This window comes from Bombina bombina, chromosome 4 (assembly GCF_027579735.1).
Source record: "Bombina bombina isolate aBomBom1 chromosome 4, aBomBom1.pri, whole genome shotgun sequence".
NCBI classification, from domain to species: domain Eukaryota; kingdom Metazoa; phylum Chordata; class Amphibia; order Anura; family Bombinatoridae; genus Bombina; species Bombina bombina.
Window position 1 is genome coordinate 537666704 of NC_069502.1, and position 20583 is coordinate 537687286.

The 20583-nt window shown below is 37.4% G+C and overlaps 1 protein-coding gene across 1 annotated transcript in view; it reads left to right on the top strand.

Moving 5' to 3' along the window:
* The window catches only part of LOC128657631 (uncharacterized), a 524168-nt gene that overhangs the window by 10683 nt on the left and 492902 nt on the right, over positions 1 to 20583 (top strand). Inside the window, exons 2-4 of the mRNA XM_053712016.1 lie at positions 7418 to 7572; positions 17535 to 17774; positions 18371 to 18522. Of these exons, the coding sequence (XP_053567991.1) occupies positions 7418 to 7572; positions 17535 to 17774; positions 18371 to 18522 (547 nt within the window). The remainder of the gene's footprint in view (positions 1 to 7417; positions 7573 to 17534; positions 17775 to 18370; positions 18523 to 20583) is intronic.

The window sequence follows — 20583 nt, forward strand, 5'->3', positions numbered from 1 at the left end:
ACAAAATAACAGCAATACCATACATATTATATTAAAGAAACGTAACAGAACCCCTTACCCTAAGAGCTGGGGGAAATTTTCCCCAATGTATAAATTAGTCTCTTCAACATTATTTAAAACAACTGGCTTATCCTTATTCAAAAACTTAATCTTGGATGGATACATTAATATGGCTTGAATACCAGCTTTAATTAGTTTAGTGCAAATTGGTGACATATTACGTCTTTTTTGGGAAGTTTCTGAAGAATAGTCTTGGAATAATAAAATCCTATTAGTACCAAGCATCAATGGGAATTGCTTTCTATAACTCTTCAATGTATTGATCTTATCCTGAAAACTTAAATATTTGACCATTACTGGCCGGGTTTTTATAAAGCCTTCCCTAATTTCCCTCGGGGGGCCTAACCTGTGTGCTCTTTCTATTTGCATAGGTGATAACCCCAGAATCTGGGGGAGCCAGACCGCAGCAAATTGTAATAAATCTTGAAACTCTGAAGTTTCTGGCACCCCAATGATTCTGAGATTATTCCTACGCGATCGATCTTCAAGCTCCTCTAATCTTATTTGGATGTTTTTGTTCTGGGCTAACTGAGATTCCAATACTTGCTCCATTTTGTGATTGGTGTCTTCTAAGATAGAGATCCTATCTTCAACCTCATTTAATCTTTTTTGTAAACTGTTTAACCTCCTCAGATAGTAGAGAAAAATCCTGTCTGACCTGATCAAACTGGGGGAGTAAAAGATCAGCAATTTGCTTAACAATACTTTGTGAATCTAGATTACTTAAAGCTATATTAGAGCTATCAACAGTGCCTTCAGAACAGCTATCGTTAACATTTTTGGTTTTTTTTTCTTTTAGTTTAGCTGGCATAGCAGTAGATTTATTTTTACTTGAGAGAACAAATTTTTCCATGAATGATAAATGATAGGAGATAGGGGACAGGCAGAAGTGGCGGTTTAACAATTGGCCTAAACCACGGACCAGGACCGTGTCTATATAGGATCCGGATAGCACCAGCCGTATGACACAGGCTGTGCTGATTCTCCTCCGTGAGGACACTTCAGGCGCTTCAAGGAGCAATTAACGTCAAGAGGGTGCAGTGTTCGGCGGTGCTGGAACTCTGTGCACCTATCTGCTCAGAACACCTACGCTACTCACACAGCGTGGTGTGGAGCCCCGCCTATTCCGGATGCAGTTTTCATGGTATTCTTAGTTGAAAACATACCTAGGTAGATTTGGGAGCAGCAATGGACTATTTTGAGCTAGATGCTGATTGGTGGATGCACATAAATGCCTCATGTCATTGGTTCACAAGATGTGTTCAGCTAGCTCCCAATAGTGCATTGCTGCTCCTTCAACAAAAGATATCAAAGGAGTAAAGCAAATTTGATAATGAAAGTAATTTGGAAAGTTGTTTAAAATTTCATAGTTTATCATTAATGCTTTTAAAATAAATTAACATCCCTTTTACTGCAATTATTTTTCAATATCAAAATTTTACCCACCATTTGCCTTATTCGAAGGGGCCAATCTGGGCTTTAGTCCACAGACAACAAGGCTAGCCACTGTCATAAAATATAAAACATATTGCTTTGCATCTTTAACATAAAAAGGGGGGAAATAAATAATGAAAATGCATTGCAAAATTGTTTCAATGTGCACAACTAAACAATTTATTAAAGTGCCCCTGTTTTTAATAGTATTTTTTAAAAACGGGCTTTCATTCACCAAAGTTTACCTTCAGTTTAAAAGAAGGTGTTTACTTCCTTTCAGCACTACTGGAAGCCATTTTTTTTAATTTAGCAGACCCAGCAGATTCAAACTCCATCGTGTATTTCTAAACCATGACATGAGAAATCTGTAAAAATGTAAATAATGGTCTTCTCATAGGGGCTACCATCCTGTTCTCAAATAAATGCACATTTATTTACTCTAGGTGATCACTATTTTCACAGTAATCACTTGGTTGTTAACACCTATAAAGGGACTTTATTTAAAAGAGGTTCTCCAGGCGTAATTAAAGGGGTTTTAGGGGTCTCTAGGCCTTTCTAAAGACCTATTATAAGTGCCTAGAGACCCCATCTTTCCTACTGGGCTGAAGTTAAACCAAAGGGTTAGGGAGCATGAAAATGATTTCTTTCATGTAATTGGCAAGAGTCCATGAGCTAGTGAAGTATGGGATATACAATCCTACCAGGAGGGGCAAAGTTTCCCAAACCTCAAAATGCCTATAAATACACCCCTCACCACACCCACAATTCAGTTTTACAAACTTTGCCTCCCTATGGAGTTGGTGAAGTTTGTGCTTGATTTTCTATGTTGATATGCGCTTCTCAGCATTTTGAAGCCTGATTCCTCTCAGAGTACAGTGAATGTCAGAGGGATATGAAGGGAGTATCACCTATTGAATTCTATGGTTTTCCTCGAGGGAAACCTCCCTTTTCAGATCGACGATATACTCTCATATTCCATTACCTCTACTGATAACTGTTTCAGTACTGGTTTGGCTATCTGCTATATGTGGATGGGCGTCTTTCGGTAAGTATGTTTTCATTACTTAAGACACTCTCAGCTAAGGTTTGGCACTTTATGTATTAATATAAAGTTCGAAATATATGTATTGTACTTATATTTGCCATGAGTCAGGTTTATGTATATTTCCTTTTGCAGACTATCAGTTTTTAAAATTGGGAGTTATTTTTTCTTACCTGGGGTATAGTCTTTTCTTCAAATTGACTGCTTTTTCATTAATTTTCACGGGCAAAATTAGGCTCGCGAGGTGGTCATTCTTGGCGCAAGATTTTTCTGCTATTTTTCTGCTATTCCGCCTTCTAATAAACGTAAAAGGTCTTTTAAAACTTCTCCTAGAGTTGATGAAATTTCAAATGACCGACAACATACTGAATTATCCTCCTCTGATGAGGATCTATCTGATTCAGAAGATCCTACCTCAGATATTGACACTGACAAATCTTCTTATCTCTTTAAGATGGAGTATATTCACCTTGTTAAAAGAGGTGTTGATTACTTTGGATATTGAGGAATCTAGTCCTCTTGATAATAAAACTAGTAAACGTTTAAATTCTGTTTATAAACCTCCTGTGGTTACTCCAGAGGTTTTTCCAGTTCCTGATGCAATTTCTGAAATTATTTCAAATGAATGGAATAGGCCTGGTTCTTCTTTTGTTCCTTCTTCTAGGTTCAAAACGTTGTATCCTTTGCCAGCAGTTAGAATTTTGAGAAAAAATCCCAAAAGTTGATGGGGCTATTTCTAGTCTTGCTAAACGTACTACTATCCCTATGGAAGATAGTACTTCCTTTAAGGACCCTTTAGATAGGAAACTTGAATCTTATCTAAGGAAAGCTTATTTATATTCTGGCTATCTTCTCAGGCCTGCCATTTATATGGCTGATGTTGCAGCTGCATCAACTTTTTGGTTGGAAAGCTTAGCACAACAGGGAACAGACCCTGATTTGTCTTGTATTGTTCGCTTGCTTCAACATGCTAATCAGTTTATCTGTGATGCCATTTTTGATATAATCAAAATTGATGTTAGATCTATGTCTTTAGCTATTTTAGCTAGAAGAGCTTTGTGGCTCAAGTATTGGAATGCTGACATGGTATCTAAGTCTAGATTACTATCTCTTTCTAAGGTAACAATTTGCTTGGTTCTCAGTTGGATTCGATTATTTCACCTGTCACTGGGGGAAGGGAGTTTTTTTACCTCAGGATAAGGGTAAATCTAAAGCTTCTAATCGTCTTCATTCTTTTTGACAGAATAAGGAACAGAAAGCCAATCCTTCCCCCAAAGAATCTGGTTCCAATTGGAAACCTTCTTCAAGTTGGAATAAATCTAAGCCATTTAAGAAACCAAAGCCAACCCAGAAGTCTGCATGAAGGTGCCGCCCTCATTCCAGCTCAGCTGGTAGGGGGCAGATTAAAATTTTTCCAAAACATTTGGGCAGATTCTATCCAAAATCAATGAATTCAGAGTATTGTCTCTTAAGGGTATCCAATAGGATTCAGAATAAGACTTTCTGTGAGAAGATTTTTTTCTCTCACACGTCCCAGTAAATACAGTGAGGTCTCAGGCTTTTCTGAAGTGTGTTTCAGATCTAGAGCTTTCAGGGGTAATCATACCAGTTCCGTTCCAGGAACAGGGTCTGGGGTTTTATTCAAATCTGTTCATTGTCCCAAAGAAAGAAAATTCATTCAGGCCAGTTCTGGATGTGAAAATTTTGAATTGTTTTGTAAGACTGCCAACTTTTAAAATGGTGACTATAAGGACTATTCTGCCTTTTATTCAGCAAGGTCATTATATGTCCATGATAGACTTACAGGATGCATATCTTCATATTCCGATTCATCCAGACCACTATCGGTTTCTGAGATTCTCTTTTATAGACAAGAATTACAAATTTGTCGCTCTTCCATTTGACTTAGCGACATCTCCAAGGATTTTTACAAAGGTTCTCGGTGCCCTACTCTCTGTAATCATGGACGATATCTTGGTACAAGCTCAGTCTTTACATTCTGCCGAATCTCGCACAAATCAACTTGTGTTGTTTCTTCAAAGACATGGTTGGAGGATCAGTTTACCAAAGAGTTCCTTAAATCCTCAGACAAGGGTCACCTTTTTAGGTTTCCAGATAGATTCAGTGTCCATGACTCTGTCTCTAACAGACAAGAGAGAAATAAAATTGGTTTCAGCTTGTCTGAACCTTCAGTCTCAATCATTCTCTTCAGTCGCTATGTGCATGGAAGTTTTAGGTCTCATGACTGCAGCATCAGGCGCGATCCCCTTTGCTCGTTTTCACATGAGACCTCTACAGCTTTGTATGCTGAATCAATGGTGAAGGGATTATACTCAGATATCACAATTGATATACTTAAATCCAAACATTCAACTCTGTATGACTTGGTGGTTAGACCATCATCATTTAATTCAGGGGGCCTCTTTTGTTCGTCCTACCTGGACTGTGATCACAACAGATGCAAGTCCTTCAGGTTGGGGAGCTGTCTGGGGCTCTCTGACAGCACAAGGGGTTTGGAAACCTCAAGAGGCGAGGTTACCAATCAATATTTTAGAACTCCGTGCTATTTTCAGGGCTCTTCATGTTTGGCCTCTGTTAAAGAGAGAACCATTTATTTGTTTTCAGACGGACAATATCACAACTGTGGCATATGTCAATCATCAGGATGGGACTCACAGTCCCCTAGCTATGAAAGAAGTATCTCAGATACTTTCTTGGGCAGAATCCAGCTCTTGTCTAATTTCTGCGGTACATATCCCAGGTGTAGACAATTGGGCAGTCATCAGAATTTACATCCAGGGGAGTGGTCGCTCCATCCAGATGTGTTTTTTCAGATTGTTCAGATGTGGCGTCTTCTAGAAATAGATCTGATGGCTTCACATCTAAACAAGAAACTTCCCAGGTACCTGTCCAGGTCCAGGGATCATCAGGCGGAGTCGGTGGATGTGTTAGCAGTTCGTTGGTTTTACCAACCTTCCTGACTCTAGTTCTTCTTCCAAGAGTGATCTCCAAGATCATCATGGAACGATCGTTTGTGTTTCTGGTAGCACCAGCATGGCCTCACAGGTTCTGGTATGCGGATCTTGTCCGGATGTCCAGTTGCCAACCTTGGCCACTTCCTTTAAGACCAGACCTTCTGTCTCAAGGGCTGTTTTTCCATCAGGATCTCAAATCATTAAATTTGAAGGTATGGAAATTGAACGCTTAGTGCTTAGTCATAGAGGTTTCTCTGACTCAGTGATTGATACTATGTTACAGGCTCATAAATCTGTCTCTAGGAAGATTTATATTGAGTCTGGAAAACTTATATTTCATGGTGTTCTTCTCATAAATTCTCCTGGCATTCTTTTAGAATTCCTAGAATTTTACAGTTTCTTCAGGATGGTTTGGATAAAGGTTTGTCTGCAAGTTCCTTGAAGGGACAAATCTATGCTCTGTTTTGTTTCAAAACTGTTCACTGTTTTGTACAGGCTTTGGTCCGTATCAAGCCTGTCATTAAACCAATTTCTCCTCCTTGGAGTCTTAATTTGGTTTTGAAGGCTTTACAGGCTCCTCCTTTTGAGCCTATGCATTCCTAGGATATTAAACTACTTTCTTGGAAAGTGTTTTTCATTTTGGCTATCTCTTCTGCTAGAAGAGTTTACGATTTATCTGCTCTTTCTTGTGAGTCTCCTTTTCTGATTTTCCATCAGGGTAAGGCAGTTTTGCGGACTTCATTTAAATTTCTACCTAAGGTTGTGAATTCTAACAACATTAATTGGGAAATTGTTGTCCCCTCCTTGTGTCTTAATCCTAAGAATTCTTTGGATAGATCCTTACATTATCTGGATGTTGTAAGTGCTCTGAAATATTATGTGGAAGCTACTAAAGATTTCAGTAAGACTTCTAGTCTATTTGTTGTCTTTTCTGGTTCTAGGAAAGGTCAGAAAGCTTCTGCCATTTCCTTGGCATCTTTTTGATTCATCAGCTTGGTCTTCTTTGCATACATTTACTAAATTCTACCCTTTTGAAGTATTTGCCTCTTCAGAAGCAGTTTCTGGTAGAAAAGTTCTACAGACAGCTGTTTCAATTTGATTCCTCTGCTTATGTTTTAAGTTTTTTCTTTTCATTTATGAGAAAAACTTATTCTATTGGCTGTGGATTTAATTTTTTCAGCGGAAAATGGCTGTTTTAATTTTTATCCCTCCCTCTCTATTGACTCTTCTGTGGCGTTCCACATCTTGGGTATTGCTATCCCATACGTCACTTGCTCATGGAATCTTGCCAATTACATGAAATAAAACATAATTTATGTAAGAACTTTCCTGATAAATGCATTTCTTTCATATTAGCAAGAGTCCACGAGACCCACCCTTTTTATGGTGGTTATGATTTTTTGTAAAGAGCACAATTATTTCCAGTTCCTTATGCTTTTTACTTCTTTTTCTATCACCCCACTACTTGGCTATTCATTAAACTGAATTGTAGGTGTGGTGAGGGATGTATTTATAGGCATTTTGAGGTTTGGGAAACTTTTCCCCTCCTGGTAGGATTGTATATCCCATACGTCACTAGCTCATGGACTCTTGCCAATATGAAAGAAATGAATTTATAAGGTAAGTTCTTACATAAATTATGTATTTTTTTAATGTAACAACTATTTCAGATTACTTTTTAAATCTGTTATTTGTGTTTCCCTTTGGGTTGGATAAGACAGTAGGGAAAATGACAAAGTGTTTAGATATTCTTACTGTATCAGATTCAATAACTTGTTCATAACATTTCCTTGTATAAAATGATGAGTATGAATATGAAACTTGTTGCATACAGTCCATTCACCATGTAGCCACAGGTGAGCTTTTCTATTTATAATAACAATAATAATAATTGTATTTCCTTTAGCTAAAGGGCATCCAGCCCTTTTTTTCTTTGTTGACACCAAGGAAAATGGAAATGAATCAAAATGGCAGTTGCATCTCAAGTCGGATCTGCTAAGCTTGGAAAGTTTGCCTTGGAAGACACATTTCCCCACTGTGCTTTATTTTTTGCGTTCAGAGGTAAATAAGTGTTTCATATAAAACCAAATGCTAATGTTTTTGCTATAAATATTTTATTTGCAAAGGAAATAATATACTGTGAAGATGAGTGATAAGTAATGTTAGCAGAGAGCTGTGTATAACCAGATGTTAACAGGTGTAGAGCATCTGCCTGTGATTAAAACAATATAAATGGTTTTCAACTCTGTACCTTTCCCCAGACTTTAAAGGGACAGTAAACACTAAGAGCAAGATTACAAGTTGCGCAGCAAATCAATTGCGAAAACCCTGCGCACGTTATGGCTTTTTCGCATTTGGGGTTGCACAGGTATTACAAGTAGCAAAATAATTTATCCTGTATTCCCCATAGAAGTCAATGGAGAAGACAAATAGAAAAAACCAAAAACCCTAATCTGTTGTGCAAAGCCCATGACGTATTCTCCTTGAAAATTGTACATGAAAATGCCAATATTTCATATTGGGAATATATATGTCTAGATATCTCAAGATCTATATGCAAATATCGCATTGAAAATACATCAGAGATATTGTTTAATGTGCATAAGATTGTAATGTAAAATCGTTTCATTATCTCTATAGTTAAACATATCTCTATACCTATAAATCCATGTTTTTCTATGTATGTGTGTGTTTGTCAATGTAAAATCCCTGCGTCTGCTTTTTTTTTATCTAACACCCGAGATCTCCTATCTTTGAGCCCTTATAACTTTTGTGTGCAATATTTTTGTCAATGATTTTATTAGACAGTGTTGTTAATATGAGTGTAAGTGTACTTTGTAAAGTATTTTTTAAGTGTTTCGTGAAACTTTTTTGTTGTGGAAAAGCATTAACTACAGCTCACGAGTGTGGAAAGGATTGTTGTGTGAAAGGCAAATGCGCACGTGCAATCGCGATATTTCAAGACTTGTAATACCTGTGCAATGGAAATTGATTGCGAAAAGACCACATCGCGTGCGGAACACTCATAACGCGCTACTTGTAATCTTGCTGTAAATATGTATTAAAAGGCTGCTTTCCCTTTTTGTTAAACTTTGACATAATTGCTGTTAAGATGCTCACAGTGCTGAGCTTGGTGCAAACTCAGATTGGTGCTTTGCCTTACATGTGTTTAACTGATAGGCAAGAGCAGATCTTAAAGTGAAATAAATAAATAAAATAAAAGCTTAAAAAGCAAAGCAGCTTAAAAACAAGCAAAAACCTTAAGGGGTCAAATCTACCCATTTAACCAACCATAACCTTCAATAAAAACAAAACACTCAGAGTTGGGAGAAAAAACCCACATCACCCAATGGGGGGGGGGAGGGGTTGTTTTATTAATAAATAAATAACTTTTTAACCAATTAACTGCTACCAGCTGGCAAGATGCCAAAAAGCAACGCCAAAGCCATGTATGTCTGCTATTTCTTAACAAAGGGGATCCCAGAGAAGCATTTACAACAATTTGTGCCATAATTGCACATGCTGATTGTAAATAATTTCAGTGAGAAACCTAAAGTTTGTGAAAAAGTGAACTTTTTTTTTTTATTTGATCGCATTTGGTGGTGAAATGGTGGCATGAAATATACCAAAATGGGCCTAGATCAATACTTTGGGTTGTCTACTACACTACACTAAAATTAACCCTACAAACTCTCTAATTAATACCTTCACTGCTGGGCATAAAACATGTGTGGTGCGCAGTGGCATTTAGCGGCCTTCTAATTACCAAAAAGCAACGCCAAAGCCATATAAGTCTGCTATTTCTGAACAATGGGGATACCAGAGAAGCATTTACAACCATTTGTGCCATAATTGCACAAGCTGTTTGTAAAAAATTTCAGTGAATAACCTAAAGTTTGTGAAAAAAATTGTGAAAAAGTGAACAATTTTTTTAATTTGATCGCATTTGGCGGCGAAATGGTGGCATGAAATATACCAAAATGGGCCTAGATCAATACTTTGGGTTGTCTTCTAAAAAAAATATATACTAGTCAAGGGATATTCAGGGATTCCAGACAGATATCAGTGTTCCAATGTAACTATCGCTAATTTTGAAAAAAGTGGTTTGGAAATAGCAAAGTGCTACTTGTATTTATTGCCCTATAACTTGCAAAAAAAGCAAAGGACATGTAAACATTAGGTATTTCTAAACTCAGGACAAAATTTAGAAACTATTTAGCATGGGTATTTTTTGGTGGTTATAGATGTGCAACAGATTTTGGGGGTCAAAGTTAGAAAAAGTGTGTTTTTTTCATAATATTTTTTTTTTTTTTATAGTAAATTATAAGATATGATAAAAATAATGGTATCTTTAGAAAGTCCGAGAAAAACAGTTTATATTATGTGTGGGTACAGTAAATGAGTAAGAGGAAAATTACAGCTAAACACAAACACAGCAAAAATGTAAAAATAGCCCTGGTCCCAAACGGTCAGAAAATGGAAAAGTGCTGTGGTCCTAAAGGGGTTAAAGACTATAACATAGTTTTGTTGTTATTACTACTTGTAAGGTTTACAACTGGAATGGGATTTATTTAAATGTGTCCAGATACAGTAAATGTATCATTAAATGGATAGATTAGTCAAAATTAAACTTTCATGATTCAGATAGAGCAGGCAATTTTAAGCAACTTTCTAATTTACTAAAAACAAGCAAAAAGTCCCAATAGAGCGCTCAAACTTAACTGTTAGACCCAGAATCCAATAGTTTTACGGGGGTATCACTGCAGTATCCAAATTCCAAATGACACAAATCAAAAATGGGCACAGTACCTTAGTCCTCCGGTGTTTGCAATCGCTGCACAATCTCTCGGTCTCGGTCTGTCCTCCTTGTCTGAACCCTCCTTCGATCCTTCGTCACAGCCAGGTGTGACCAATGTGCTCTGCTCCTCTCCAAACACAGCATCCACTTACGGAGCTCCCCGCTAACCGCCAGCAGACCTCTGTAAGTCTGCATAAAATCCACAGCAAAAATAGAAAGAAGGGCGAGTCGGGGCCACAGGCTTAAGAGTTTAAAAGGTAAATTTTATTGCCATACGAGGTTAAAATTTAAAAATCACAGCACTAAACATAACAGGTCAGATCTGAGACAGCAGCGGTCTGACATGTTTCAGCTTACTGCCTTAATCATAGACCGTGCCGTCTCAGATGCACAGCCTCCTTAAATTTACAAATCACAGTGACGTGTAATGTCTTTGTTTAACTCCTTAATTACCAGCTTACACATATATGAATATTTTAATCCAATAGAGAAAGAAGATTCAGATAATTTGATACTACAAAACGTTACTTAACAATAAATATATAAAGTTACTTTATACACATGGATAATAATGTTAGATGATACAATTTATCTATTATGGTAAAGTTTGATCTATTGTATAATAGATTTATCAAAACATTGCTAAAAGTTATACAGCCAAATTCTAAGTGTTATATAGCTAAGGGGTGTCATTCTTTGTGTTTAACATCATGACAATTTAAAGAGAAGTTATCTCAATGTATCCTATTATATTATTTTTATGTATTCCTGAGCTATTTCCCCACTAAATGAATTGAGGTTTCTTCATTATAGCATTAGCAATCTTCAGGGAACTTTAATCCCATTTTATTTCGGTAAACTTATAGCTAGATAATGTTGGTAACATATTATCTCTATGCACTTAATATCTATTGTCGGTATATGAAGAAGACAATAAGGAAAGGGATACAATTCAGTGAGCTGTAAATCTTGCCGATCTTTAGTAAGGCCACTGACAGTGTATAGTTTATAACAAGAACAGAATAAGCATATATGTCAAAAGCTTAGTGCTCATTCTGATTATCATCCTAGGTGTAAGATATATAAAGAAATTTTCAAAAAGAAGGACTAGGAAATAACTATATTATGTCCTTGTGACAAATGCCAATAGCATTATCTCCAGCAATTTATAAGATCTGTATGTATATTTAGGCCCCTAGGGGCCCTTGTTTCCAATTTAAAGATCCAAAATGCCTCGCGCATGCGAAGCAGTTTGTCTCTATCACCCCCTCTGTTGGGGACTCTAACCCATTCAATAACTTGCCACACTAAATTGTTAGTACTACTATTGTGACAAAATTTAAAGTGTCTCGCCACTTGTGAGTCCGGATCTTCAGATTTTATGTCATAGATATGTTCTTTTATCCGCTCTCTAGCTTCCCTTGTTGTAAGACCAACGTACTGCTTTAAACATTCTTGGCAGGTCACAAGGTACACTACATATGTGCTGCGCCAATTTGTGCATGCATCTATAGTAAACACCCTTTGAGTGTGTGTTGATTGAAAAGTTTTACCCGTTAAAGTGTAAGAGCAAGCTTTGCATCTAGTAGCACCACATCTATAGTGGCCCTTGCATTCCAGCCAGCTTGTAACTCTTTGCGGATTTGTTTTGATTTCACTTGGGGCCAGAATATTACCCAAGGTCTTATTTTTCCTTGGGATGCATTTACATCCTTTTTGTACTATCTCATAGAGATCTCCATCTCCTTTAAGGATCGGTAGACATTCATGAATAATCTTTGCAATCTGATCAAATTGCTTGCTATAATTTGTTACGAAGGTTGGTGTATTGCTCATCTCTTTATCTTTGTGAGCTCTATTTGTATAGAGCATCAGGTCTCTATCCATTCTAGATACTATATTATATGCCTTAGTGATTTGCTTCCTAGAAAATCCTCTCTGTACAAACCTCTCCTTAAAATCTTTAGCCATATTATGGTATTCTGACACCGAAGAGCAATTCTTTCGTAGATGGATGAATTCTCCTTTAAGTATGCCAAAACTTGTATGCTTAGGGTGCATACTTTTAGCATGCAGGATGCTATTACCTGCAATCTGTTTCCTGTGTAGTTTAGTAACTACTTTACTACCTTCACTAGAGAGTGTAAGGTCCAAATATTCAATACTTGTTTTACTCACATTACTCGTAAAGCTCAGACCAACATCGTTATTATTGAGGTCTTCCACAAATTCAGTGACTTCCTCAGATGATCCCCGCCATATTAGGAGGAGATCATCTATAAATCTCCGATACATCACAATATTTCCCCTCTGGCGGCAGTCCCCTCCATATATATGGGATAGCTCCCACCACCCCATATATAAATTTGCAAAAGAGGGGGCAAAAGTAGCCCCCATAGCTGTACCTCTCTTCTGCAGGTAAAAACTGCCGCCAAAGGAGAAATAATTGTGCGTCAACAAAAAGAAAAGAACTCTAAGTATAAAACTTTTGTCTGTATTGCTGTAACCTGTGTATTTGTCCAAGAAAAATGCCACTGCAACCATACCTTTATCTAACGGTATGGTTGAATACAGGCTAACTACATCAATAGTTAACCACGAAAATTCTGGTTTCCAATTAATGTCTTTTACCAGGACCAGCAGATGCTTTGTATCCTTAAGGAATGAGGGAAGAATTTTAACTAAAGGCTGTAAAATACCTTCCATCCATCTCCCCAAGGGTTCCAACAAGGATCCAATGCCAGAGACGATAGGACGTCCCTGGACATTGTCAAGACCCTTGTGTGTCTTGGGGAGATGGTGGAAGATAGGGATTTTAGGATTTTTAACCCATAAAAAGGCTTTGGTGTCGTCATCAATGATACCTAATTCATTCCCATCATCTAGGATCTGTCCCAGGCTTAGTTGGAATGCATTAGTAGGGTCAAAACTTAATTTCTCATATACCTCTGTTTGGCTTAACTGCCTCTCTGCTTCTAGGATATAATCCTGTTTGTCTAGGACAACAATGTTGCCACCTTTGTCACTTCTACGAATCACAATATCTTGCTTTGATTTGAGCCTCTGTATGGCTTCTTGTTCTGATTTGGTCAGGTTGTTAGGTCTCTCAGGCTCAGTTACAACAGACTCCTGCAATTTGTGTAATTCAGCCTCTACACGTTTGTGAAAGGATTCTAAATAGATTCCTCTTTTTCCTGTGGGATAAAATACTGAAGTCGGTTTAAATTTTACTTTAACCTTTTCTTCTTGAGATGACTCCATTTCTAAATTGAGTAGAGTTAAATAGTCAGTAGCCTCACTAAATTCAACATTATCATACACATTAGGCCCTTCCTCACATATGTCAAAAGTATTTTCCTCAATTCTACTCTCCCTGAAACATTTTTTAACTGTTAAATTTCTCACAAATTTGTTTAAATCCAGCAATGTCTCAAAGAGATTAAAATTGGTAGAGGGAACAAATCCTAAGCCATATTTCAATACTTTTTCTTCCTCTTCATCTAGATCTGTATTTGAAAGGTTCAAAATAGTTAAATCTTGTACTTGTTCTTCTGTTGTTTCGTTTGGGGTCTTAGCGTCTACCTGTTTGTCCCTACGTTCCCCCCCCCCCTCTTGTGCGGCCTCCTCCCCCTTTTGGGTTGGGCTGGTCCCTTTGAAAAACCTGCTTCTCATTATTAGCTGTTTCTGCAATTCTATCATTGGTGGGTTGCAGCTGGTATTTATTTTGATTCATTGCTTGTGTTGTAGGAGGCTCATTAGATCTTAGAATCCCTCCTACTGCCCCTGTAACATGTTGGTTACTACAAGCTGCATTAAATGCATTACCAGATCCTATATGTGTACTATATGTGTTAGACTGACTTTCCTGCATTCTCTGCTGATTGCTACATGCCTCTGTGAGTATGGTAAAGTTAACTTGAAAGTCTCTATCCTCTCCTGATTCTCCATCAGTATCCGAAAATGTGACACGTCTTCTATTTCTTCTCCTGGATCTTGATCTTGATGACCTCTTATTCGTTTTGTCTTGTTTCCAATTATAAACTATATTCTACTTATAGTCCAATGTGTCCCTCTCGAATTTACCTTGTTTGGTTATGTCAATTTCTGTCTTAACCTCTGTAATCGTTTTGTCTAGAATGCCATCTAGTTGTATATAATCTTTATGCTCTATAAATTTGTTGAGCTCTTGTTGTAGTTCTAAAATTTCTTCTTTCAGTTGTGCATGCTGCTTCTCTTTGTGTATAATTATGATGCGCATCAGTTTTAGTGAACATTCTGAGAGTATGTTATTCCAGGCGACCATAAACTCTTTGTCAGATATATCCACTTGAAAGGTTGGATGTTTTTTCAGTCGTAGCCCTCTGGGGATCATATTCAGAGATAGATATTTTTCTAATGATCTAATGTCCCACCATAATCTATACTCTTTCACTAATTTATTCTCCATAATTTGAAAGATATCTCCTATATCCTGCATTCTCGTATTAACGGAGAATAAGTCCTCTAATGAAGGTCTCTTTGCATCAGAATCTTGTATAGCACGTAGAGAAAAGAGATTAACTTGTTGCTGTGCATTATCCATATTATCAGTAATATATGGAAAACGTATGGCATAAAGAAAAAACAAGGTAAATTTTTCAAATACCCTTGTTCATAAAAATAACATGAAACCCTTTAAGCCTGCTGCTGTGTTACACAGTGTATGTATATCGAGGAGCGGACGCTAGCAGTTAGTGTACGCTGTCAGGACACAGAAGTCAAATTAGCATAAACAAGCAAAAAGTCCCAATAAAGCGCTCAAACTTAATTGTTAGACCCAGAATCCAATAGTTTTACGGGGGTATCACTGCAGTATCCAAATTCCAAATGACACAAATCAAAAATGGGCACAGTACCTTAGTCCTCCGGTGTTTGCAATCGCTGCACAATCTCTCGGTCTCGGTCTGTCCTCCTTGTCTGAACCCTCCTTCGATCCTTCGTCACAGCCAGGTGTGACCAATGTGCTCCGCTCCTCTCCAAACACAGCATCCACTTACGGAGCTCCCCGCTAACCGCCAGCAGACCTCTGTAAGTCTGCATAAAATCCACAGCAAAAATAGAAAGAAGGGCGAGTTGGGGCCACAGGCTTAAGAGTTTAAAAGGTAAATTTTATTGCCATACGAGGTTAAAATTGAAAAATCACAGCACTAAACATAACAGGTCAGATACATGTCAAGGGATATTCAGGGATTCCAGACAGATATCAGTGTTCCAATGTAACTATCGCTAATTTTGAAAAAAGTGGTTTGGAAATAGCAAAGTGCTACTTGTATTTATTGCCCTATAACTTGCAAAAAAAAGCAAAGGACATGTAAACATTAGGTATTTCTAAACTCAGGACAAAATTTAGAAACTATTTAGCATGGGTATTTTTTGGTGGTTGTAGATGTGCAACAGATTTTGGGGGTCAAAGTTAGAAAAAGTGTGTTTTTTTCATAATATTTTATATATTTTTTTATAGTAAATTATAAGATATGATAAAAATAATGGTATCTTTAGAAAGTCCGAGAAAAACAGTTTATATTATGTGTGGGTACAGTAAATGAGTAAGAGGAAAATTACAGCTAAACACAAACACAGCAAAAATGTAAAACTAGCCCTGGTCCCAAACGGTCAGAAAATGGAAAAGTGCTGTGGTCCTAAAGGGGTTAAAGACTATAACATAGTTTTGTTGTTATTACTACTTGTAAGGTTTACAACTGGAATGGGATTTATTTAAATGTGTCCAGATACAGTAAATGTATCATTAAATGGATAGATTAGTCAAAATTAAACTTTCATGATTCAGATAGAGCAGGCAATTTTAAGCAACTTTCTAATTTACTCCTATTATCAATTTTTCTTCGTTCTCTTTGTATCTTTATTTGAAAAAGCAGGAATGTAAACTTAGGAGCCAGCTCATTTTTGGTTCAGCACCTGGGTAGCGCTTGCTGATTGGTGTCTAAATGTAGCCACCAATCAGCAAGCGCTACCCAGGTGCTGAGCCAAAGTAGGGCCGGGTCGTAAGCTTATATTCCTGCTTTTTCAAATAAAGATACCAAGAGAACGAAGAAAAATGATGAAAGAAAAAAAATGTGGGTTCAGTAACCCTTTAAGTTACTTTCTATGTGACACCTACAGCTAAGGACCATGTCATTCCAGAATATTTCCACACCCTGGTTGAAAATCTCTGATCTAGAGAACTAAAGGTGAAAGCAATTCCCTCACTTTTCCCAGTGAGGACTCTCATTTTAATTTAAATGGACATTAAATTCTAATAGCTTTTTTTTTTTTTTGTAAAATAATTGTCACATGCTCCCTAGAAAACAACAAAAAGCAAATTCAGAAACCTAAGTTTCTTTCAAGGTACCTCATACTGGACACATTAATTTACAACTAGCCATAAATGGCCACAATTGATAAAAATACTCACAATGTTTTCAAGCAGCTAAATAGACGGTAAAATTAAATTAAACTTTCATGACTCATACCCTTGTTGTCGAAGAGTGGGCTCAGGAGCAGCAGTGCATTACTGGGAGCCAGCAGAACACATCTAGTAAGCCAATGACAAAAGGCATATGTGTGCAGCCATATGCTTTCAACAACAGATACCAAGTGAACAGTGCAAATTTTGATAATAGAAGTCAATTGAAAAGTTGTTTAAAATCATACGCTCTATCTGAATCATGGCCAAGTACAGTTTAAGACCACATTTTTGCAACATCAGTGTCATTAACCACAATACTGCAGGAATATAGTGAGCAAAGAGCTCGACTACACCAAGATGTTGCAACCTATGGTATCTCTCGGCAATAATGATGCTCTTGACCATCGGAAGCACAGGTGAGTGATGATCTGGTAATTAGGGTTAGGCATAGGTTTAGAGTTAAAATAAGGTTTAGGATTAACCATTTACTTTTACCGAGTTTACCCGCTGATAGAAATGTCACCTGCCACATTGATGAAGAGGTGGAATTGCTGAAGCCAAGATACTGTCCTGACTGTCATATTATGGCAGCAGAAATATTGCTGTAGTGACAAAATTCCCCTAGTGAACCTCCCTATCACTGAGACAATGTTCACTGGATGATCAGGATTTTTATTTAAAAGCATCAATACAAATTTAGGGAGATTAGAGCACAGTGGCAGTACACCAGTATATGAATATGAATGATTATGACCACTAATATGATTGTTTTACATTTAGACAACACATGATATAGATGCTGCTACAATGGAGCGGGAAATTTTCTATGGCGAAATAAAAGAAAACCCAGTGGAGAGCCTGATATCGCTTCTAAATGAACTGTATATTCCAGTCCTGCGGGCACAGAAAGACTGGGGATCCTGCAGCCAGGCAAGCGTTACTCACTTCCTGTCTGGTCTAGAAAAATATGTCACAGCTATTGAAGATGCAACCAACACTGTGAAATCTGAAAAGCATCAGGTAACTAACACTGCAGACAATACAGTATTGTTGGTTCATTCACATTTAAAGATTAGAACAATTTAATTTTTAGTACTAAATGTAGAATTCAGGACCGATGCTGGGATTTTTGGCTACACAGGGAAAGACACATTTTAGCAATGACCCCCCCCACACTCCCTGAAAGATTATATATGGTCAATCACACTGAACAAACACATTTTAGTTTATTTATCATCTTCACCTAGGGTAACATGCAGAGTCTGCTTCTTAAATTTGTAGTTGCAGACTCCCTCTTGCAAGACTGAACTGCAACTTCTCAGAAGCTGTGAAAGCATTTTGGAAAATGTATACTTATATGGGAAAATGTATCAAGCAGAGTTCATGTACACTGATTACATATACAGTATACTGCACTGTATCATTAATGTAGAGTACCTGCACTCTGATTACGTATGTGCTGCACTCTGTAATGATATTGAGGGGTCATACACTAAAACACAGAACAGGCTACCCTGTATAGTGATGGTGGGTGCCTATACACTGATAGTGAGCACTCTGTGCTGCATTATGATACCAAACTATTGAGAAAATAATCACCATGTTATATATTACAGATCTTAAGGAGACCACACAGCATTGTAAATCCTGATTTTCTACAACCGAGGTCTGCCATTTTGGATTCAGAGATTATTGGGGAAAATGAAGCCCTGGTTTCTGAGTGGATTAAAACAATTGATCAGATTTTATCGGATGCTGTAGACGAAAGGTACAAGATTTACCACAAACCCACATTTAAACAGACAATTCTCCAGGTTTATATAATCTATTAGTTGTATGTATGTATGTATGTGTGTGTGTGTTTGTGTGTATATATATATATATATATATATATATATACACACACAACACATAGAAACACCCAGCACTCACCAGCTAGCTCACAGCTAAGATAAAATCACAACTGGAAAGGTTAGTTACCGCATCTGGCCAAATGGGAAAGCTCAGGCACCACGTCAAGGTCCTTTCCACTGCCTGAGTCCCTAACACAGCCACACAATGCGAGCTTACAAAGCCAAACAAACTGAGAACAAAGAAGGGGTGCACAGGAGGATGTAATCACCCAGAGAAATACAAAACACGGAAGGGAACTGCACTCCAAGACCGGACCAGGTACACATCCAGTGACTCAGCAACATACCCTCAGTATATATATATATATATATATATATATATATATATATATATATATATATAGGACAGTAACAGTGTGTGCGCACTCTCACCAGTAGAACAACAGCTGCCAGGGTGCTCTTGGTATAACAAGATTAAAGAGAGAATAAAGCACTCGCTGGTCTTCAGTTAACAAAGTGATACATTTATTGTGATGTGACGTTTTGGGTTAACAAGCCCCTTCCTCTGACAAACAAACAGTGAGTGAAAATGAGACTTATAAAGCCATGATAGGTCCTCCTACATCAGTCTGCCAATGGGAGAGCAGTGTGTGCAAAAAATAAAACAAATGTTTAAAAGACGCAAATTAGCTGAGAAAGTGAATAAACTAACGTGTTATATGTCAAATACAGTGGCCAAAATATCATGGATAAAAGGCACCAAAACTGAAAACTTAACCAAACTTAATTATCAACAGAAATTATGTAGTAAAACACATATATTTGCAGTAAAAAAAGACTGGGCCAAATTGGTTATGGACAACACACCCCTTTATGACATCATCCACTATCACAACATCGACGTGACTAATCAACAGAGTAGCAATCGCTCCAACAAGCAAAGCCATACTCGAAACAAAAGAACCATCACAGGGGACTAGTCTAACCAAACTGACAGAATAAAGATACACTGAAACAACAGAAAACGCTAATGTGAACCAAACTGACTGGTATACACGTCCATGGTGCTTATCCTTAGTAGCCACCTAAACAACTAAAACACCACACAATTGTGAACAAGAGGCGTGGTCACGCCCCTAAAGTGTCAAATGGCAAACCGGCCAATCACAAACCAGTAAAACATAACTATCATCTGTACATCGGCAAAATAAACATAGCGCATAATCCTGTCACTGTGCAACACATAAAATAAAGTCCTCCATGTCTATACAATCATGACATAGAGATGGCAACTCAAATCACTAGTTAGGCAGAACAAATGAGTTGGTGCGATGCCGGGATTGACACACTATGTTGCTCAACTAGTCCAGATAAAAGTGTCAATAGGAAACACCCAGCTAATCCCATATGTCTCAACTAGCAAAAAAGCAGTATCGATCGATCAGTGTACAGATTGTTAAGTCTATTCAGAAAATAACAAAAAATAACAAAAGGCTATGGACCATCTGTCCAATCACAGCAAGGGGCGTGGTCATGTCCAAATAGACGGACAAATCACCAGTACCAACAATATAGTATTGCCATGGATACTACAATTAAGATCATATAAGAGAGAGGAAGCACTGGATTTGAGCAAGCTTCTACTAGTAACAAATAGACGCCAAAGAAAACACAAAACCCCCACAGGTTAGCACCAAAATTAACAAACTGCCAGTGCATATTCATAGTTCACAATGAAATCCCTGCACTGTTAAACAACAGAGAAAACAACAACAAACCAGATTACAAAAACAAATCGTAAAACCACACTCCAACAGTTAGGTGTCTCAAAAAGCATGATCCCAGAGCCACTGATTCAACCAAAAAGTGCTAAAACATGTAGACATAAGGCTATAATATAGAAACAATTTTAAAAACATACATAAAAGCAGACTTATACACGTCACAAACTGAAGTATGGCATATCATCACATTTC